The following is a 23,624-nucleotide window of genomic DNA, read 5'->3' on the forward strand; positions in this document are numbered from 1 at the left end:
TTGGGCTGCTTCACATCCAATACCCTTTTAAATATGTTGTGGGAGGGGTGTGCTATTGGTTTCTTCTTGTTATGTATTTTGTGTTTTTTTTATCTTGTATTTTTATGTTGTGAAGAGCCCTGAGATCTACAGGTGAAGGGTGGCATACAAATTTAATAAAATAATAATAATGCTACTAATGCCTCTAGTTTGTTTAACTGGAGGATACTGAGAGGTGTGTTTACATGTCTTGCTCTGTGCTCCTTTGCCCCATGCCCTGTCTATCACTGGCCCCTGGAAGGTTGCTCAGAAGGGAATGCGGCTCTTGGACTGGAAAAGTTTCCTCACCAGTAATCTTCTTGGCCCTCAGGTGAATAAACTTCTTGTTTCCTTCTCTACAATACAGCCGTCCACCCAGACCTGTCACGGGAAGAATGGGAGGTCCCTGTCAGTGGCGTAGCGTGGGGGGTGCCAGGGGTGCCGGCCGCACCGGGCGCAACTTGGGCAGGGGCGCACTCGCACTAGCAGCTCTCTGCCCCTACTAAAATCCACTGGTTAGGGAGCCCGCGCTCGCTCGGCTTGGTGAGGAGGTCGCAGAAGGGGGAGAGCAAAGCCTTCTGCCGCTGGCAAAAAAAGGAGAGGAAGCCGGGCGGGCGGGCGGGCTGGCTGGCTCGCGGGGGTCTGGCTGCGCCTGCTGCTGCCGTTGCCGCTGCTGCCGGGCTTTGACAGCTTGGCGAAGCCGAGGGAGAGGTAATTGCGTCTCTCTTTCCACTGGCCGCCTGGGTAGTGAGCCGAGCGGAGCAGGGAGTCTGGCGAGGGGGCGGGAAGAGACTTTCCCCCCTTTTTCCCACCTCGCCTGGTCAAAAAGGAGAGCGGAGTCTCCTCAGGGTGCCCTCAGGCAGGGCAGGGCAAGGCAAGCAGAGCGAGGAGGAGAGAGAGGGGAAGGGGGGGGAGCAGCCAGGAAACGACGCGGTGTGGAGGGGGAATCAATTAAGGAGAGAAGCCTCGCTGCTGCTGCTGCTTGGGAGAGTAAATTACTGTACTTGCCTTGCCCCGGGTTAGGGGGCGCAAATTATTTGCCTTGCCCCGGGTTGGGGGGCGCAAATTACTTGCCTTGCCCCGGGTGCTGATAACCCACGCTACGCCGCTGGTCCCTGTACAGAATGAGTTCTGGTTTGTTACCAGGAAATGGAAAAGTCCAGGAAAGGAAAATGACTGGCTTTTTAACAGTTTTGTAGTTAAACCACTACTTTCAGAAATGTCCCATCTTCTTCTGGACGACTAGTGGACACGCAGCAAAATGAATCCAACAGAGGAAATAATGAATACAGAAAATACAGTATTGTATTATTTACTGAAGGAAATAACAAGTAAAAATCATGGAGGTTTTGTTTCCCCCCCTTTAAAAAAACCAGAACCATACAAGTATTGATGTGAAAATGTAAAGAACTGTGTTATAAAGGTGCGACCTGAAAAGGTATCTGAACAACCTGAAACTACTATGATTCAAGTGCTGCTGTTCATATGGAAGGTGAAATTAATGAATGGGTTTCACAATGCAATAATGTCCATACAAAACTTGAATAGACATTTTAGTAGCTCAATATATATTGCCCCCTTTCCATCCAAAGGAATATTTCACTGGGAGTTTTCTTTAAAAAAATATTATCTTTCCCAGTCAGGGAAGGAAAGGGTTTTGTTGTTTAAGAAACCGTGGCTTCCAGAGGCAGGCAAAGTTATAGCACTGCAGATAAATGAACCACTTTCCCTATACAACATAAAATCTTATTTTAATATTAAGGATTATTTTACAACTCAGTGGAAATATGCAGCAATGCAATATATTTCCATCGTCCGGATGGCAAAAAAGCACTCTTAACAGTCACAAGAGCCTGCCTTGTGTTAGCTATAAAAAAAATAGATTTATATATATATATATGTATTTATATATATATATGCATGTATGTATGTATGTATGCTGCTACTATGTGCATTAAACAATACTTCTACATGAATCTGCAGGGATTGCAACACATTTAATGTTTGTCTTGGGGAGGGGTGCGGTGGAACCAACAGCACTGTTCTCAAGTGACCTGTGACAGAATGGTAAGAGTTAAAAATGGTAATAATTTCTTTTTGTGTTTCAAGGCTGTTTCCCCTCTGGCATCAGCCAAACACATCTACCACTTTTGTTTCAATCCACATTTCAGGAGCATAAACATTATCCCTGAAACTATCAGCTAAATACTAGGCGTGACCACTCCTAATCGACTTACTCCCAAGCGAGCGTACCTGGCAGTGCTGACTCCGTCTCACTTTTGTGAAGATCAAAACTGAATATTAGTCCAATTTCTCTGTATATTCCAGCAGGACAGCCCAATTTCACCATAGTGAAAAACCTTACAGCTTTTTTTAGAAAACCCCCCTGACAACTCTCTAATGCTTTGTCAACTATAGAAATATAGTTGTGAGCAAAACAATAATAATCACAGTTCATGGGATATAAGCCTACAGAATACAAGAAGGACTCTTGTTGTTTTCAGATGTATATCATGTTTCTGGACTTGGGTGGTTTTTTCTAATTTTATTTTTAGAAATGAAAATTACATTACTCATGAACTGCAGAAAACTGCTTTGCTATGTTATCTGCATCAGATTGATCTCACCAGCAGCCTTGTCAAATGAGGAGCATTGCCTCTGGGGCTGAAAGGATAACCCACCGGTAACAGCTGGAATAGAAACACCGTCACTGCACTGGATCCAGAAGGGAAGCACTGTTCTGAACTAAAGCTTTATATCCCGAATCACTCTACATCTCCGATATCTAGAGAGCATGGCAATTGTGTTCATCATTCTCCTACTGTACGTGTTTCTGAAGGGTGCTACTGAAACATGGCATGGTGATTTGCTGTGAGGGGGGCAAAAAATATCTCTGAAAGGGTAATCGGGTATCCTAGACACTTTTCCTCGGAGAAAGTTTATCCAGAACTCCATTTTGTCTCTCTCTTGGGTTTACAGCAGCTTAGATTTCCATTTCTTTCGTCAGAGGCAGAGTAAATGTCTCACACCTGTAGGCCAGTACTGGTGATCTGCCTTAGAAATCCTAGCACTGCTCTGACACAATGAAGCCTTCCTTTTCACCCACAGGTTCCACTTCGGCATAAGCAGGGTGTCCAGAGCCTCTCCGAAATTTCATTGCAGGCCATCTGCTGGGGCGACGCTAGAAGAGTGGACAAGAAAAACAAAGGCAGTCAGACTCTAGCAGAAGCTGTCCCCAGCTCTACCATCAGTGTAGGCCAAACTTGGGTCTCCAGCTGTTTTGCGACTACAACTCCCATCATCCCTGACCACTGGTCCTGTTAGCTAGGTATGATAAAGAATAAAGAATATTGGGAGGGGCAGAATCTTAAAAAAAACAAAACAAAGCTTGTTGAACTGAACTAAACTGAATTTTCCAACGAGATCAGCTTATTGCTTAAGTGTCCAGATGTCCTTAAAACAGAAATGAGCTATTTGTTATTAGCCTTTGGAAAAACAAACCAGCCGGCTTCTCTCTTTGCCATGTACTCAAATGAATACTATAAGCACAACAGCAAACACACCAACTGGGCAGAGAACACCAATCTAATTAAGAAGCTCTCCTGGATAGCCTTCTAACATTTAACAAAGATATCCCATAGTCTATTCAGACGTTAGCCCTCACTGAGTACTTGGGGGACTTGTGCAATGAGACTCTCAGGTAAGTGAACATAGGACTGCAGCCACAGAATGCACATGGCAAGCATGGCTGCAGAACACCCTTGTCTTCCAAACAATGAAAACAGTCATTTAAGTTATTTATTTATGGTGAAAGTGTTACTAAAAGCAATGGGAGGGGGAGTGTTATGTGATTTTGTATGCGTGCACAGCAACCCCCTGGGACTGTAAAAAAAAAGAAAGTTCTGGATGCTGTGAGCAAGTAAGTAGTGGGAGAGATCTGTTATGCACATGCCACAGGGAGATAAAGATTAGGGGATAAGTGATGAAGGAGAAGATTGGTGATAGAATAACTGAACAGATGTGCTCACTGGGGTTTAATGATTTCCACATATTGCGCAAGCAAAGGAATATGGGTATATTGGCATTTAATGACTATTTCCCCCATGGCTCCTGATGAAACTGAGAAGCATATTGTTATGCCTTATAAGGAGCTATATAATTTTTTATGTACACCAATAATGCTGTACATTTTACCTACTATGAGAATTCAGTTACAGCAATTACGAGCGCTGTGTATGCGCTCTGATTCAGTGTTAGTTTGCTGAGATTCTAAATAATCTCTTTATATGCATTTCCTTCCATGAGTTTATTCCACAGTAAGCTCATAATATCTGCGGTGGAGATCATTTCAGAAACATGTTGTTTTGTCCACCAATGCACACAGAAAGGGTGCCGGGAACTATTCTGCATGCTGAGAGCTTACCAAACCAGAAACATAACAGTTTATCATGGGGGGTGTCTCCATTACATTAAACATCTTTTTTTGTTATTTGCTGCATGCAGAGAAATGTAAATTATGAGGTGCCTTCGCTAGATTACTTGCAATTTTACTACCAATTTACTAAACAAGTCCTTGTGGTAACTTGCTACATTACAATATTTATTAAAGGGAAAATGATAGTATTAGGGCTAATCAAGCAAGCAAGCAAACAAGTTTCATTTTCATTTTTGGGAACTACTGAGTCTTCTTTCCCCACCTCCATCAACAACCCCACAGTTCTGTCACTGTTGCTGGTCATGAAGCCACTCCCCCCTTTAAAGGAAGAGGGCTCTACAGACTGGTGAAAGAGCTGTGAAGATTCCAACGAGACATGTCTACTCAAAAGTAGTCTCATTTGAGTCTAGGGTTGTAGATTAATGCTCATATTGAAATCATTTGGCATTTGATTTGTTGATTCATCCATCCATCCATCCGCCTAGCAATGATGTTGGCATTCCCATGATGAAATTGCATTGATGACGATCAGCATGCAGAATGGCCCAGTTGCTGTGGAGGTGGATTGTGTTGCTTATGTGAATTATTTCTACCTTCAGTTGAACCCAGTGAGGCACAACCACTTTACCCACACGAGTAGAGTATAGCAACATTGAGAGCAATGCTGTGTGGTACGAGAATCTTCTTTTTTTTTTTTTTTTTTTTTTTTTTTTTTCAAAAAAAAGCTTTATTAAATTCAGTTATATATACAATGTATTCGAAGTTTATCCTTTCTTGTACAGTTTGAACTTCCTTCAGCGGTATTGACATTCATTCGCATTTGAATCTTCATATCACATTTCCTCTTTTATATTGCCATTTGTACCTCCTTTAAATATTATTTGAGCTTAAACAATACTTGTTGGTCTTTCACACAGCCTCTTTAAACCCCACTAACGTTGTGTTTACTAAACATTTATTTTCCAGGTATCTTACAAATTTTCCCCAATCTTCAATAAACGTCTGATCTTTTAAATATCTTATTTTCCCAGTTAATTTATCTAACTCGGCATATTCTGTTAGTTTTGTTCTCCAATCTACCACCGTTGGGATTTCTTCCTGTTTCCATCTCTGAGCTATCACAATTCTAGCTGCCGTAACCGCATATTGGAAGAGTTTATGATCCTTTTTCCTAATGTCCTTTCCAATGATACAAAGTAGGAAGGCCTCTGGTTTTTTCACAAAGGTGTAGCCTAACATCTTTTTTAATTCATTATATATTTCTTCCCAGAAATTTTTAACCTTTTTACACTCCCACCATTGATGGTAGAATGTCCCCTCCTTTTGTTTGCATTTCCAGCATTTGTTATCTACTTTAAACATCTTACCCAGTTTCACGGGAGTAATGTACCACCTGTATTGCATCTTCATCACATTTTCCTTAAGTAACATACAAGCCGTGAATTTTATATTAACTTTCCAGAGTCTTTCCCAGTCTTCCATTAGTATATTGCGCCCAAGATCTCTTGCCCATTCCACCATCACTGATTTCACCTCCTCGTCCTTCGTATGCCACTCTAGTAGTATTTTATACATTCTGGAAAGATTCTTAACTTCACTGCTTACTATCTCCTTTTGAAATGTAGATTCTTTTTCCTCATATCCCCTTTCTTTCATCTCCAACTTAAAAAGTTCGTTTATCTGAAAGTAGTGAAGCCAACCCTGAGTAAATGATTTTATCTGATCGTAAGGTTTTACTTTCCACTTTCCCCCTTCCTTTATAACCATATCTTCAAGCTTCCCCCACTTTTCTTCCATATTGACTTTTTTAACACTCATTAACTCTTGTAGGGAGAGCCAGTGTGGTGTTTTTGGCTCCAATATGTTTTTATATCTGTCCCAGACCTCTATTAGTGGACCCTTAAAAATATGACTGGTAAACCCCTTATGAACCCTCTTTTTGTCCTTCCACAGGTACGCATGCCACCCGAATTTGTTGTTATAGCCTTCCAAATCTAACAACCCTCCATTTTCCAGCCTCACCCAGTCTTTTATCCAACAAAGGCATGTCGCTTCGTAGTAAAGTCTCATGTCTGGGAGGGCGAAGCCCCCTCTTTCTTTAGCGTCCGTTAACAACTTATATTTAATTCTGGGCTTCCTCCCTTCCCAGACATATCTTGAGATAGTTCTTTGCCAATCTTTAAAAATCTTTGTTCCCTTTAAAATGGGGATTGTTTGAAATAGAAACAGCAGTTTAGGTAACAGCATCATCTTCACCATGGATATTCTACCCCAAAACGATAATTTCAGTCTGGCCCAAATCTCTAAATCTTTTTTGATTTTGTTCCAAACCGGAACGTAATTATTTTGATATAAGTCAATATTTTTGTTGGTAATCCAAATCCCTAAGTATTTTATCTTTTTGACAACTTCGATTCCGGTTGATTGTTGTATTATTATAGCCTTATCCTGATCCATGTTTTTTACAATCATTTTTGTCTTATTCTTGTTCAATTTAAAGCCTGCAAGTTTACCGAATTCCTCTGTCTCGACCAGAAAAGCTTTTATACTCTCTAAAGGTTCTTCCACCGTGATAACCACATCATCCGCATACGCTTTGATTTTATATTCATTTGCACCTAATGTTACCCCCTTGATTTTTTTACTTTCTCTTATTACATTTAGTAGTACTTCCAGAACTGTTATAAAGAGTAACGGAGAAAGTGGACAGCCCTGACGGGTTCCTTTACTAATTTTTATGTCTTCCGTAATGACTCCATTAACTATTAATTTCGCCTTCTGCTCTGTGTAGATTGCCCCTATACCATTTAAGAATTCTCGGCCCATATCCATACTTTCTAAATTTTTAAGCATAAAATCCCAGTTTACATTATCGAAGGCTTTCTCCGCGTCTATGAATATTAAACTCGCAGGTTTGTCACACCTATCAGATAAGAATTCAATAAGATTGATTATGTTTCTAGTGTTGTTTCTTATTGACCTTCCCGGGAGGAAGCCTGACTGATCTTCGTGTATCATCCTTATTAATATCTTTTTAAGTCTTTTGGCTAGAATTCCGGCGAAGATCTTATAATCTATGTTCAGTAGGGAAATGGGTCTATAATTCTTAACTGAGGTCAAATCCGTATCTTGTTTGGGAATAATTGTAATGAGGGCCTCTTTCCACGACCCGGGCATTTCTCTTTCTTTTAAGATGTTATTCATTACTTCCATCAGTGGCGTAGTCAAGATATCTTTCATTTCTTTATAATAACTCGATGTAAACCCGTCTGGGCCTGGAGCTTTCCCTCTTTTCAGGTCCTTGATCACTTCTTCTATTTCTAATCTAGATATTGGGGCATTTAGGTGTTCTTTTTCCTCTGTCGATATTTTCTTTACCATCTTTTCGTTTAAATATCTTTCTATCTTTTTCCTATTATTCTTTTCCTTATGACTGTACAGATGTTCAAAGAAGTCTGAAAAGCCTTTTCTGATTTCTTTCGGATTGGTTGTTTCTTCTCCATTTACTACTATTTTGTTAATTGTGTTTTGTTCTTTTCTTTTTTTGACTTGCCACGCTAGCCATTTACCTGACTTGTTGGCAAATTCAAAGCTCTTCTGTCTTAGCCTTCTGATGTTCCATTCAATCTCCTTATTTATTATAATTGCGACTTGTGTTTGCAGGTATTTTATCTCTTGTTTTACCCTTTCATTATTCGGCTTTTGGATTAATTTCTGCTCGTTCTCTGTAATCTGTCTCATGATCTCATTTAATCTCTTTTCCTTATTCTTTTTTTTCCAGACATTTTGTTGGATAAGTAGGCCCCTCATTACCGCCTTACTGGCGTCCCAGACCATGCTTGTTTTAACCCCTTTACCCATATTATCTATGAAGTACTCCTCTAATTTTTTCCTAATTCTTACGACAAAATTTTGATCATCCCATAGACTGTCATCTAATCTCCACCTAAAAGTACGTTCATCTAATCCTTTCATTTCCATTTCGATTCGATTATGATCTGAGATAACTTTAGCCTGGATTTCTATCGTTTTAATTCTTGGTGATAATTCATTCGATACCCAGATTTGATCTATTCTTGAGAATGATTGGTTCGGTTCTGAGTGGTATGTAAATTGTTTCTCTAGAGGATGCTTCAGTCTCCAGATATCGATAAGATTGCAGTTTTTGGTCATTGTGAAAAAAGTCTTGGGTAATTTACCTTCTCTATTCTTTGATTTTCTTAATCTGTCCATATCAATTGAAACGACATCGTTTAGGTCTCCCATTAGGATAATTTTCTGGTCTATATAGTCAAATAGCTTCCCTTCCAGGGAACTAAAGAATTCTGTTTTGTTACCATTAGGGGCATATATCCCTACTAGAATCAGTATTTCTCCCTGCCAGTTTATTCGCACTGCAATTGATCTCCCCTCTTCATCTTTAAATAGTTGTTGTGCCTCAATTCCATTTTTAATGTATAGTACCACGCCTCTTTTTTTCTTTTTATCCGAGGAAATGAATTCATTCCCTAGTCTCTTATTAATCAGCATTTTCCTGTGTTTCTTTGCAATATGTGTTTCCTGCAAACATATTACGTCTAAGTTCTTTTTCTTTAAAATGCGTTCAATTCCATTCCGTTTTTTCTTATCATTCATCCCGTTTACGTTCCAACTACAGAGTTTTAATGACATTTTTATTTAATTTAAGTTTTTTTTTTTTTTTTTTTTTTTTTTTTTTTTAACTTAAGGGTTTCCTAGTTCTTCTTCTTCTTCGTCTTCTTCCTCTTCCTCTTCTTCCTGTTTTCTTTCCCTTCGTTTCTCTTCTTCACCCGGCAGTAAATCCGCTCTCAGATTTTCTCCTCCTTCGGCACCTTTCAGTTCCTCCTCCCCTTGTTGAAGTTCTTTGTATCTCCTTGTAAATTTTCCTATTTCCTCGGGATTTGTCAATTTTCTTTTAATTCCTTTATAGAAGAATGAGACACCCTCCGGAAATTCCCAACGAAAATCGATTCTGTTTTTCTTTAACAACTGCACCAGTGGTTTATATGTCTCTCTCCGTTTCAAAAGTCTGATCGGTATATCTTTAAATATAATTATATAATTTCCATCTATATACAGTCTCTTCTCTCTATTCCTTTGCAAGATCAGGTTCCTCATCTCCTTATCTTTGAATGTAACTAAACAATCACCTGGTTGTTTCTTAACTCTACTTGCTTTAGATTTCAATCTGTATACATTTTGTATTGTTCCTGCTATCTCCTCCTCTGGTAGCCCCATCCATTGTGTTAGTTCTTTTATTATTTTTTCTCTTATATTTTCGTTTTGTAATTCTGGGATCTGTCTCATTCTTAGGTTCACTTCTCTTTGTTTTAGTTCATTCATCGCTATCGAGTCTTTTAGCTCTTCTTGTGTTTTGCGGAGCTCTACTATCTCATCTTTCATTTTTTCTTCTTCCCGTTTCATTTCCTTCAATTCATACTTTGTCTTTTTAAACCCCTCATCCACTCTTTTTGACACCTCCTTAATCTGTCCTTTTAGCTCACTTACTGTCTCTTCAATCTTTTTGTCCATTTTCCCTATTTTATTATCTACTTGCTCTAGTTTCGTTTCTAAGTTCTTCTCACTTTGCTTTATTTCTGCAAACATCCTTAGTATTTCTATTCTGAACTCTGTTTCCTGTTTTGAAGATTTCCTTTCTATTGGAGTACTTCCCTCCGCCCCTTTTTTCTGGTTATATGACATTTTCAATATTCTTTATATAAGTTTTCTTTATACACCACAGTCTCGTACCTGTCTGTCCTTTCTATCTCTCTTTTATAGTTCTTTCTTTGTTTTATGCTTCTTTCTCACTCAGCAGTATTCTCCGGGGCCCTGACCACAATTCGATTAATCTATTCAAAGTTATAAAACAATGTATGCAGATTTAGTAGTAACAATATACATAGAAACTCGAGTAAACAGGTACCCAATACCTATAACTAAGATAGAGTCATTGAACACAAAACATCAATTCCTGGATACCGATAGATACACCAATTCCTAACTGTCAGTAGAGAGACTTTTCGTCACTTCATCCGCAATTCCTCTCCACAAAATAACTTCGTTATTATCTCTTCCCCCCCCAAACCTCGGAAGTGGAAGTTTACCCTTTGATTGTCCAGAGCACTAGTTTATAATGTTCCTTCCTTCGGATTGTTTGTGCAGTTTAAGCTATGTCAGACCGAAAATCAACATCCAGAAATCAAATTTTTAATACCTTAGTCTCTTCGGTCTGAATGCAGTGATCACAATAAGTGGTAAAAGTTCCACAACCGCCAGGGGGCGCCACTGAGGTTTCCTAAAGTCCAAAGCCCGGATGATGTCCGTAGCCCGCAGAGTTATACAGGGGGGTCGCAGTAATTTCCTTTGAAGTTGGGGTCGTATAAATCGTTGTAGATAGCTGGGGCACACCTAAATAGGTGGCTGTCTGGTCCGTTTATTTTCTGCTTTCTCAAGCTGATTTATCTAAAGTAGGCGCTCAGAGCGTAGCTACCGACGGGGACCAAAAACAATGTCACTTTAAACCACTTTAATAAGCCGCCAGTGTCCTTCTCTTTTGATACTTTTTAGCTACTTTAACACTATAATTTAAAGCGGCTAAAGCACTAGGTCGCTTTCTTTCTGATAGCTGGGCGGCGCTTCTCCTTTTCTCCCCTCTCGAAGATGGCGTCCGAGCTTTTCTCGCTGTCTTACTCTTCCGGGAAATCTTAACAACAGTTCTATCTTTACTTCAATTAAACAAACCCCCGCTGACTGGTTTTCCAGTCATTCACAGTTATTCCTGCTCCTCGTAACGTTCCCCCTTTAGGGGGGTTCTTTCTAATTTGTCTATTTATAACTCAGAGGAGACAGTAACAGTATCCGTTGGTGGTAACTTACTTTCTCTTTAGGCTCTGCTCGTAACTCTGTGCCTTTTCCAATGAAGTCAAAAACGCCGCTGAACTCAAACTTTCTCTCTTAGGACTCGGAAACTTCCTTGTTGTTAATTATTTATTGTGTCCACTCATGAATGAGTCCGAGGTTCTTCAATTTGAGAGCGGAGCGCTATACCCAACAGGTTCGGGGCTTTGCTAAATCGCCCGGGAACGCCGCTGTAATGGTCGCCCGACTGCCTACCGCCCGCACCGTCGTTCTCTTCGCCTCGTTGAGGCTACCTGACGACGCCGCGAACCGTTGCTTGGCACTGCCGGGTTCCTGGACCTCTGGACACCCACCAGAGGGTTAAAGGGGGGGCTTTTGCGCCCTTAAACCCCCCAAAATCTGGCGAAAAAGCTTGGGCTTCCTCCGCAGGAAAAACCCTCGCCTGTACCTGGTTCCGCGCTCCGCCGGAAGTTTTCGTGGTACGAGAATCTTCACTCCAATTCAGCAGCTTGTCCAGATGAAAAGGCTTTTCTCTTCATACCTGTTCCTTGCATGCAGCTGTGCGGTGGATGCATAACTTTTGCTTGCATAGGCAAGCATTAAATGAGTGACCAACATACGGATTGGCAAATCCACTGAATTGCATAGCATATCCGCACAGGTGGCCATCTGCTTAGCCTTAGACACTCGCATGCGCATTCAAACAGCAAAGGAATGAAGTAGATAAATCTTCCCTTCTATACCTAGATGTGCTTCCACATACACTGGATGGTGCCTCTGCAAAAGACAACGATCTGAAGACTCAGGACACAGCCCTATTGCTGAAGCTAAGCAGGCTGGACTCTGTGAGTTGCCTGCAAGAAACTCTGCCAGGAAGCCACACATAAGCGGCTCTGACCTCCTACAGAAACCAGCAGTCATACACATCATGTTGTTGCCCACAGCTGTGTCTGGAACAAGGCTACTGTCTACTTTCCTATAGAAACAGTGATACTTCAGGGTTTTCTTTTCGTAAGACACAGAAAATATGCAACAAAGGAACACTGAGTTAAGATGAATTATTTCCACCATTATTGATAATGGCATGTGTTATACTGATATTAACTAGTGTATCATGATGGCACAGGCACATTAATATGGTCAACTATTGCAAAGATGATTCAGAGACAGGGTTGGAGACAGACTACTTGACCTCAGAAATTTATTCAGCAAACAAGTCAGATCTGTCACTTAACACGTCGTTTTGGGGAAAAGGTCATGCTCAAGTTCACTGCAGTTAAACTGGCTTGAGATACACTCCCTGCCTGTTATCATACTGCCCAGCTAAAGGCCAAGCATTGTAAGTCAAAGAAGAACAATAGCAACATGACAGGAAAAGACAAAAGCCAGTGCTTATCAGGACTCTGAGAACACTTCAGAGTTTCAGCATACAGGAAGCAGACCAGCCTCTGACCAGGTTATAGGTGGAAGATTTGGTGATCTAGTATGACAAACACATCTCACCTCAATAAAGAAGAGACTGGCTGCTGACGTTGGATGGTGGTACATATAAACTGTCACAAGTATTGCCGCTGCAACAATCAGGACCAGTATGAAAATCCCAACAATTAAACCTGCGTGAAGAGTCCCGCTTTTTCTCTCTGCTGCACTGTCATCTGTTGAGGCTGTAAAAAAGAAGAAAGAACACCATAAAACTCCAACCCAACATTTCATTTTGTTTCCCTCTTTCCCATAAATACAAGGTTTTACCCTAGGAAACTGAGGCGCCTCTTTTCCTGTGAGCTACATACTCATATATTGCCAATGAAAATGGACAATTTCCAAATGCTCTCTTTATATCTAGCTCAATAAACAACATTAATATAGTTTAGGGAAAGAAGATGAGTAAGGCGGGAGGCAGGAATGGGACATGATCAAGATGTAGAACTTGGGGCCTTCCAAGGAAGCTAGATATGGAAAGCGTAGGGCAGACAAACGAAAGCACTTATTTACACAGTGGTCCTGCAAGAGATAGCAATGGTCACCAACTTGGATAGCTTTAAAAGAGGATTAGACAAATTCATGGAGAATAAGTCAAATTCAATGGCTACTAGCCAGATGGCTATGTTGTATTTTCACTGCTGGAGGCAGTGTGCCTCTGAATGCCAGTTGCTGGGAATCTGGTCCTGCCTTTGGTCCTGCTAGTGGGCATCCCATAGGCTTCTGGTTGGCCCCTGTATGAAGAGGATGCTGAACCAAAGGGGCCTTTGGCCTGGTCCAGCAGGGCTTTCCTTCTTTGCACACGAAATGTAGGCATCCCAGCGTTTCCAAATTAAGCCACATAATGAATCTACATTTTGTTTTCCCACTAATGTATGCACCACTGCCTACAGACATAAATTAATTGAATGCTGCAGGTCATCATCACATCTTGCAAGCTTCCAAGTTACGAGCTATCGCAAATCTTTCTGAGGAAAAGTCAATAAAATTGGGCAAGTGCAGAGCATCATCTCCCAAACTTCTGTGCTACAGTGGAGCAGATGGGCATTAAATGGTCCTCAAATATTTTGATCGGAACAGAGCCTAAGTACCATATAAAAATGCTGCTGAACGTGGCAACACGTTCCATGTTGTAATACGTAATACGTTGACAGTTGAGAAAGGGACAAAATCAGAACAAGTACCATCGACAGCAAAACAATCTTCCAAAAGCTAGCCAACCAGAACTCTGTTTAAAACTGATGCCATGAAGTTTAGTACATTTAGCTAGTTTCTCGGCGTCTGGCTGCCGGTGGCAAAGAACAATTGTGGTTTTGGATGCTCTGGACATCTAATGGGATACTGAAAGCTTAATACTGGGTAGAATAGCCTGTTTTGCCATAAATAAAATACTGCATGGCATTTGACCAACACTGTCAGATAAATAATAGTCATCAGAAGGGGTCTGGAGTTCTGAATGAATATCATTCAAACCCAGGAGTGGAATCCTATGGTCCCTGGAAGGGGTTATATTGGCCACTACTCAGCTGGGAGCTGTATGCAACTGTGGCTCCCTGGTGAGCATACATGAACGATACATGGGTTTTCAAGCTTATGTCTATTGCATTCAGAGCATGCCCTTAAAACATTTTTAAACATTGCACTGGCACCAGGAAGAGCTGGCAGGGAAGGGTGGTCGCATGCACCTGGCTTCATGGCATTGATGATGTTGCAGATTATTGAGAAGAAAGTGGGAAGCGAGGTTGGTGCTGCACTAATGGAACAAATCTGGTTCACCCATCCGGGTGTTCTTCTCCCACCTGGTAAGCTACGGTGACGTTGCTGCCCGGAGGCCACATGCACAACAATGCCACTCCATGCTGGCTGCTCTTGACTGACACTTGCTTTCCAGAGTCTTGCTTGGGGCCATGGCTTTATTTGAGAATAGGCTACACAGTAGGCATGACCACAGCAGAGTTTGTCAGCAGAATTGCCTTTGGTTTTCCAAACTGGAGGACTGATTTTTTTTTACTTTCGCTTCCCAAATGAAGTTCTCAAGACAAGTGTCATATTTCCTTGTTTTAGAAGGGCAACTGCCAAAAAAGCATGGTGGGCTCCTGTATTTAATTTCTGCTATTTGAAGTTTTGGGATCTGTTGAATCAATCATTTCATTCACATGCTGTCTTTCAAAGGTCAAAAACAAGCTCAAAGCAGCTTACAACATATTAAAAAATTACGTACCTACAAGCATAACAAAAGTAGTCATAAAAAATAAGCTAAACATCAAAAAGTACACAACCAAACTGAACGATTTCCACATAAATCACTAGATACAAAATAAAGATACAAAATAATAATAATCAACAACAATACCCTAGCCCCTGCCTACCTGCACCTGCTTACGGCTAATCTCTTAGATGATTCTATAACTGATGGATAAATTGATTGATTTAATTGGGTTGTTGCTGTTGTTATTATGTTGTTTTATAGTATGTTGGGAAATGCTCTGGGATTCTTTTGCAAGAGAATGGTCTCTAAAAGTTTTGTTAGTAATATTTTTTTGCTGTCAGTGGAGTAACATCCACTGACAGGTCACCACCAGAAATGAGGGGCCTGAGGCAGCAACACTAGCCTGTCACCATAAAGATCTTAATAATGTGGTATGGAAGCAGTCCATTTGTGGTATATTTCTGATTCCCACCAATAAGGAGCTACTAAATGGTCCCCAACAAGGATACCGACGTATTTTCGAAGAGTTCACAATTTGCAGTCCAAATCTTCCTGTGGCACCAGTATGTGTGAGTTAAACTTCTTCACAGTAGATACAAGCAAAGCTCTATTAAAAAGAGGTTCAGGCCACAGACATCTTAGATAATGTTGGATTTCAACAAAACCACAAGCTAAGAGAGTAAGAACCATAAAAACTAATCCTATCCATTTGATATTCATACAGTGTTTAGCATCCAGGTTTGAAAATGAGAATTCTGTCACTTCCAGACAATACATACGCCAACATCTTGTCAGTATTTTTGCCAGCCTCCGCTTATGAAGCGCTCCATGTATATTGGACAAAGGGATCAGCATGCCAAATGCAAAAGGAACGTGAGGTACGTGTATGTGTGTAATTTTTAAGTGTCAAACGGTATACAAACAAATGATCTGCATAACTGAAGTCCCATAAGTTGTAACCTCAAGGTTAAAATGTAAAAGGGAAATCATTTTTACTCTGTTTGCACAGACAATGAAAAAGGTTGTCAACTTCGAAAAACTTTTCGCTGGCAGAGATGGCACCAGACAGTTTCCTTAAAAAGGTAAAGGTAAAAGGACCCCTGACCATTAGGTCCAGTCGTGGCCGACTCTGAGGTTGCGGCGCTCATCTTGCTTTATTGGCCGAGGGAGCCGGCGTACAGCTTCCGGGTCATCTGGCCAGCATGACTAAGTCGCTTCTGGCGAACCAGAGCAGCGCATGGAAACGCCGTTTACCTTCCCGCCGGAGCGGTACCTATTTATCTACTTGCACTTTGACGTGCTTTCGAACTGCTAGGTTGGCAGGAGCAGGGGCCAAGCAACGGGAGCTCACCCCGTCATGGGGATTCGAACCGCTGACCTTCTGATTGACAAGTCCTAGGCTCTGTGGTTTAACCCACAGCACCACCTGCGTCCCTTTGTAAGTTTCCTTACAAAGTAGTAGAAAAGAAGGGAAGGAAGAAGCAACCTCAGAACCTTTTGCGGGTGAAAATAATGTATTATGTTAACCAAGGCTTATCTGATGTTGCCAGGACAATGGAACCCTGCTTGGCTTCTTGACGCTCCTCTCCTCACCATCTCTGCAAAGTTCATTTCCAATTAAGGTGACCACAAGAGAGTGCACTTAAGTCTCTGACTGCTTTTGATGAAAGCGCTGATGCTATGCTGTTTTTGCTGTAATTATTTGTATTGTTTTAATAGATTTTTTTTCTCTCTCTCTCATTCCATGTTCATTTTTTTAAAAAAAATCTTCTATGTTTTTAGCTGTTCTTATTTTTATTTGTAAGCTACCTTGAGTCCATGTCAGGGAAATAGATGGGGCATTAATAAATATGTAATAACAACAATAACAACACAAGGTTGATATACATTATTGGCAACATCTGATACAAAACAACATGATCAGGAACTCTATAAACAGGTAACTTGCCTTTTTATTACATACACAGGGAAAGGAAGGTCTGGACAACTTTCCAGATTCAGCTACTAGCAACTGCAGTTGAAGGATCTCCGGTAGCAAGAAAATGAAATAATTCTACCTGAAGACCAAAGTAAACAGGATGCTAAAGCTAATAGAGTCAGTGCAGTTATGAGACTCCAGAGAAGAATTATAAAATCTTTTTCTTTGTACTATTTTGCAATCTAAATTGTCCCCCCACTGGAAGCTGCTATTTCTATGTACTTGTATTTCCCCCACTAAGGATGAAATTACAGTTTGGAGGAGAGGGTTAGATCAGGAAAACAGCATTGGGAGAAAAGGTCCACACCCACCCACCGGATCCCTCAGTGATGCAATCAGGATCTATTTCTACCCCCTTCTGCTTTTAACTTTAAAAAGACAAACAAGCAGGGTATCCAGTAATGGATTTCCCTTCTGCCTGTAATGTGGGGCTGAAAATTTCCTAGTGCTTTATTTTTCCAAGGAAGATTTTCCATTTCAAAAGTTTATTAGTGACAATGAATGGATGCCCATTGCAAACACATTATGATGCAAGGTTGGCAGTTTCCAAGTTTTGACATTTGTTTACTTCATACAAGTAAAATAAACATGCTTAATTAGATCACTCTCCAGGGCATCACATTTTTTATGATGCAAACTAGGGTGTTTTCTTATGGAAATAACCCAAATTTGCACGGGAAAATTGTAATTCAAAAACCACTTCAGTCCCCTGCTCTTACTTTAGATGGCAGAACAAAACAAATTCCTTCCAGTAGCACCTTAAAGACCAACTAAGTCAGTTCTTGGTATGAGCTTTCGTGTGCATGCACACTTCTTCAAGAAGTGTGCATGCACACGAAAGCTCATACCAAGAACTGACTTAGTTGGTCTTTAAGGTGCTACTGGAAGGAATTTGTTTTGTTTTGACTATGGCAGACCAACACGGCTACCTATCTGTATTTAGATGGCAGAAAACACCAACAGGCTCCACAGTTATAACCCAGATTGCATCCTGTGGACATTCTGAAATCAGTTGTAGAATGAATGAAATGAATCCACTATCATTCTGAGTCTCTCTCTCTCTTCTCCATTATAAGATCCCAGCCCCCCCAAATGCAGCAGTAATGTTGCATGGATATCACTGAGCATTAGCCTACAAGGCAAGATCAAAAAGCAACAAAGTACTATCCAAAGAATTCTCCTTCTATGAACCAAATGAAAATTAAATTGCAATCCTCAGATCTTTAACCCTAGAATAATTCTCTCTGAAATCAAAATAATTGCTGCAGAACTATGTTATTTGCAGACCACATCTCAATTCCTTTTGGGATTACAAATTCTAAAAGAGTAAACTGATCAAGGAGACATCTTTTATTTGACCTGCATATGCAGACTTTTGAATGCAACAGAGATCTTCTGCTGGCGTTCTGCATATTCTCAATCCTGGAGGCTGTTCTGATGCAAAAACAAGTTTAAATTCAATGGCAGTCATTTCCCACCTTGCCATTTATATAACTGCTTTTCAAAGCAAAATAAGATTTTGGCATCCAGCATGGAGGAAAAAAAGTTACATTCCCATCACTTAAGGAAACAAACCGTAGTGATTTGAATAATCTCTTTGCTTAATTTCTGCACTACTCTGAACACTTTCAGCAGCAAAGGCTGCAGTAAAAAACGGTGCTTAGTGAAGCGCGGGGGGGAGGGGTGGCTGGGAAAAATCTGGAGCAAATCCAGGCATTTTATACCAACACACTTTTGAGCAAAGTCCAAAACCCCATGAAACAAGCTGAAGTGAAAGCAATTTATCAGAGTGACTAGATTAAATTTCCTCAAAGTAAAGATTATTAATCTGGGAGGCTGCTTTCCCAGGATGAATGACTTCAGCACTTTTCTCTTCCGGCAGAGAATTTAAACAAGCCCTTTGTTAAGAGAGAAAGAAGGAGTAAACACCCAGCTCATCATTCCTTGAAACAAATAGCACCACTTCCCCGAGAACCTCACCATGAAAAAGCACTGAAACCTAGCCATATCAAAACAGAAAATGCTCGAGAGTAAACTAAGCAATTTTACAGCGCGTGCGCGTGCACACACACATATGTATACATAGAGATATTGACTTACAAGTTTATGTTATTTTTAGCAGTTACCAAGACTGCTGATAGCACTAGCAGTGAAAAATGGTTGAGATGAGCCAAAAAGTGATGGATGTTCATTCAACAGTCATGCAATGTACTGGAGAGCCAGTATGGTATAGTGGTTAGGTTCCTGGACCAGGACGTGGGAGGGCCTAGTTCAAATCCCCACTCAGCCATGAGGCTCCCTGAGCCAGTCTCCATCTCTTGGTCTAGCCTACCTTGCAGAATTGTGAGGGTAGCGTGAGGAGGAGAACCTTGAGCTCATTGAAGGAAAGGTGGCATCCAAATGTAATAATACGTAAAAACATTTACCACTACACTTTTCAGGAGGGTTGGGGCTGGATTTTGAACCATTCAATTATCTATCGAGGGCTCTCCTCTTCCTTTTCCTCTTGTGCTTGGCTTTGATTGTCTCTTGGTTCAGAAGTGCATGCAAATGGGTTGCTTGTGCACAGACCTGATTACGACGGAAGGTTTTGGTAATTCTCCTACAGATGCAGCTGATTACGGAGTCTGATTTCAAAAGGGTATATAGCATTTTCAGAAGAAATAATCTTGTTGTTCATATGAATATAGGTCCAGTAATTAACACTTCTTTGAGATAAAGGAATCTGGTGCCAGAAAAGCGTTTTGGAATACAGAAGCGGGTGCAGTTAAGAATCAGCAATCCGTAGACTGATGAAATGAACAAAAGGAGGAAAAGCAGAGGATCTGGGAGAGAGAAGTTTCAGGAGGAGACAGGATTAACATTGGTCAAGAAAGTGAAATATTTAGGGGTTAACATGACTGCCAAGAATGTGAATCTGTTTAAGGATAACTATGAAAAATGTTGTATTGAAGTGAAAAAAGGATTTAGAAATATGGTCAAATTTGAAGCTATCATTGCTAGGTCGAATTGCTGCGATAAAAATGAATGTATTGCCAAGGATGTTGTTCTTGTTTCAAACATTGCAAATTATAGACAAGATGGACTGTTTCAAGAAGTGGCAGAGAGATATTTCTACATTTGTCTGGCAGGGCAAAAAGCCTTGAATAAAATTTAAGATATTAACTGATGCTAAAGAAAGAGGTGGATTTGCCCTGCCAGACCTTAAACTTTACTATGAATCAGCTGCTTTTTGCTGGCTGAAAGAATGGCTGCTTCTTGAAAACACTGATGTGCTGGATTTAAAAGTTTTTAACAATGTATTTGGTTGGCATGCATATTTGTGGTATGATAAGGTAAAAGCACATAAAGCGTTTAAAAACCATATTGTTAGAAAAGCACTGTTTAATGTTTGGATAAGATACAAGGATTTGTTAGAAAATAAAACCCCAAGATGGTTGTCACCAATGGAAGCGAAGGCACAGAAAAAAACTCAATATGGAGGCCAAATGGTCGAAATATTGGGAAATTTTGGAACAAGATGGAGACAGAGTAAAACTGCAGAGCTTTGAAAAATTAAAAAACAAAGTGCGAGATTGGCTCCATTATTATCAAATAATGGAGGCGTATAATTTGGACAAAAAGGTTGGCTTCCAGGTGGAAAAATCAAAATTGGAAACAGAATTGTTAGATCCCAAAATTAAGAATTTGTCAAGAATGTATAACTTGCTGTTGAAATGGAACACTCAGGATGAAATGGTGAAATCTGATATGATTAAATGGGCACAAGATGTTGGACATAACACTATGATGGCTGACTGGGAACAGTTATGGACCACAGGTATGAAATTTATGGCATGTAATACCCTAAGAGAAAACTTAATGAAAATGATTTACAGGTGGTACATGACACCAGTCAAGCTTGCAAAAATTTACCGTTTGCCCGATAATAAATGCTGGAAATGTAACGAGACTGAAGGTTCATTCTTTCACCTTTGGTGGACATGCCCAAGGATTAAGACATTCTGGGAGATGATTTATAATGAAATGAAAAAGGTATTTAAATATACCTTTCTGAAGAAACCAGAGGCCTTTCTCCTGGGCATGGTCGGCCAATTGGTGCTAAAGAACGACAGAACTTTCTTTATGTACGCAACAACAGCAGCAAGAATTCTCATCGCGAAGTATTGGAAGACACAAGCTTTACCCACCCGGGAAGAATGGCAGATGAAGCTGATGGACTATATGGAATTGGCGGAAATGACCAGGGAGAAGAGTCAGTGGAAGAAGATTGGAAAAAATTTAAAGATTATTTACAGAAATATTGTAAAATTAATGAGCTTTAGAAAAATGGTGGAATGAAGTTATATGGCTTTGGCAGAAATGTTACTAGGTACAGATAGATTGTTAATGTATTAAAAGGGAAAAAAAACAAGGTTAGAATATGTTAAGATTAATTACAGGACAGAAAACAGAGGAAGATGAAAAGGAATTGCTGAAACAGTTAATTGAAGTGGAATACAAAAGGGGAGGCATGAGGAAGTCAATGAAACAAGTGAATGAAAGCTAAGTTTGAAAATATTGGAAGTGTTTTTAATTGTTCTTGTTTTGTTTTGTTAATTCAATGTTCTATGTAGTGTTTTTGTTTTTGCATTGTATTATATTGATTTGTTTAATTCTTTTTTTTTCTTTTTGTAATTTTTAAACTCTTAATAAATATTATATTATTTTTTTTAAAAAAAAGAAAAGCAGGGATCTGGGATGATGCCAGAAGGAAGGGTGAACAACATGAGAAGATAGCAATGAGACCAGGAAGCAGTAGTGGGCAATGTGGTGCAGCAGAGTTACTAAACCAACATTCTGGAATTACTGACACTACTTTTCTGACAATAATTTTCAAGGCTTTACATTTTCAGGGGGAGCAACAGACGCTTTCAAAGTATTGCAGATAAGAGAAACTATTGCTAAACTTTAGCACAACCTGTTCTAGCTTGAAATTTCACTTTTTAAAAGTTGGGACAGAAGCTCTAAATGGATCAAGAGGTTGAAAAATCTTCCAAGATAGGACTTAATTTTCAGCAGGGGTGGACCAATCTGTCAGTTTTGGTTTCTCCTTCTTCCAAGCTTAAATTCAGTTCACCAGATTTCCACATTTTTTTGCAATTAAAAATAAGTCCTCACAAAAATTCAACAGCATTTTAAAAGTGCACCTCTTCTAACATACACATTTTTGTATGCAGTTTTGCCTAACACACACATTTCTGAAAGTGATGTATCCTAATGTTGTTTTCACATATACGTGCATCTTAATCCACATTGTCCCCATATATGTGCAATTTTGTTCCACATATTTTTGGGGCTGGAGAACTGCATTGCAAAATTCAGAGAAGTGTGAATTTCAGAGGATAGCTTGTTTCTCAGTTCACGTATTGCTTCTGGAAGTGTAAACTAAATAGATTTGCATTAAAAGACAAACTGAATTTCTCCCTCACCCCTTCTTAGGGCAGACCCAGACAGAACTGCTTTGCTGCCTCTACCAATCAACATTTACAATATTCCAAAAAAGCTGAGCTGGAGGACATATAGCGAGACAGACTGTACCTTAAAAAGACAACACACATCTGGATAAACTGTATTTCGAAAGGAGAAGCCAAAAAAAGCAATGGGGAATTTACAAGGAGAAACCATTCAGCGTTCCCACGGGGGTTTAATGCTTTTAATTACAGGTGACTTCCCCATAAATATAAAATAAAATAAAAAGGTCAGAATAGTTTGACCTAAGCCGGCAGTAAGATTTAAAATGTAATTAAGTCACCATGTGATAAATTATGGCCATAAGTGTTACAGTGTGAAAGGAATGGCAGGATTATTAAGAATCCTTTGGTTGTTTCTAATCAAGTATTGACCGTGGCGCCCCAACGGAGCCCAAGTAACGACACAGCCTCATTGATCAGATATAACTCGCTTCTCCAATTCGATAAGAGTTTAATAGAGGATCTTATTTTGGGAAAGCTGATGGCTTTTTATTTGTCTGTCTTGAGATTGTCTGCCTGAAAGGCTAACAAAGCACAGCTAGAGAAGTTTTATCAGCCTAATCTGAGAGCTAGGATAAAAAGCAGTGCATAATTGAGGATGTGCCATGAGCAGAGCCCCCAATTTAAAAGGTAGCAGTTAGCATTTAGTTCTTCCTCCCCATTTTGTTTGTTTGTTTCAAGCAGTACTGGGAAGAAAGCAACAGCATAAGCAAAGCTCTCTACATAACTACCGCTTTTACAAGACTTTCCATGCAGAAGTGCCCCACAGACATTCAGAGAAAACTCAGGTCGTAAACAAGCTGAGTAAAGACTGACCGGGGCGGGAGGGAATCAAGCGCTTCTAAGCTGAGTTGCATGATTACAATAATCACGAGAAGTCAGCCATCCACAGACTTGAAATTCCATGCTGCATAATGCAGAGTTTTACAGGTCGTCACTGGAGGCAAGCAAACCAGCCCTTTTGCCCACACGCTTCTAGCAAAAGCTAAGGCCATGGAAATACTCAGAAATCTGATCTCATATGTCATCACTATATATTGGTTTGCTTTTGCTTTGATTTCTTCCTTTGGGGAAAAGGAAGTCCATAACAGGAAAAGATCTATTGCTGTTTTC

General features: G+C 40.1%; 1 protein-coding gene across 3 annotated transcripts in view; it reads right to left on the reverse strand.

Moving 5' to 3' along the window:
• Window positions 1-1,314: 1,314 nt before the first annotated feature.
• PLXDC2 (plexin domain containing 2) overlaps window positions 1,315-23,624 on the reverse strand; it is a 263,873-nt gene continuing 241,563 nt past the window's right edge. For 2 of the 3 annotated variants that reach the window (XM_081882173.1, XM_081882174.1), the window contains exons 13-14: window positions 12,836-12,996; window positions 1,315-3,199 (exon numbers count right to left, since the gene is read on the reverse strand). In XM_081882173.1, coding sequence (XP_081738299.1) covers window positions 3,083-3,199; window positions 12,836-12,996 — 278 coding nt within the window. In that variant the 3' untranslated portion in view covers window positions 1,315-3,082. The remainder of the gene's footprint in view (window positions 3,200-12,835; window positions 12,997-23,624) is intronic. The other variant, XR_014161530.1, reaches the window with a different exon arrangement.

The sequence above is a fragment of the Podarcis erhardii genome (genome assembly GCF_964252035.2).
Source record: "Podarcis erhardii genome assembly, chromosome: 12".
Taxonomy (NCBI): Eukaryota; Metazoa; Chordata; class Lepidosauria; order Squamata; family Lacertidae; genus Podarcis; species Podarcis erhardii.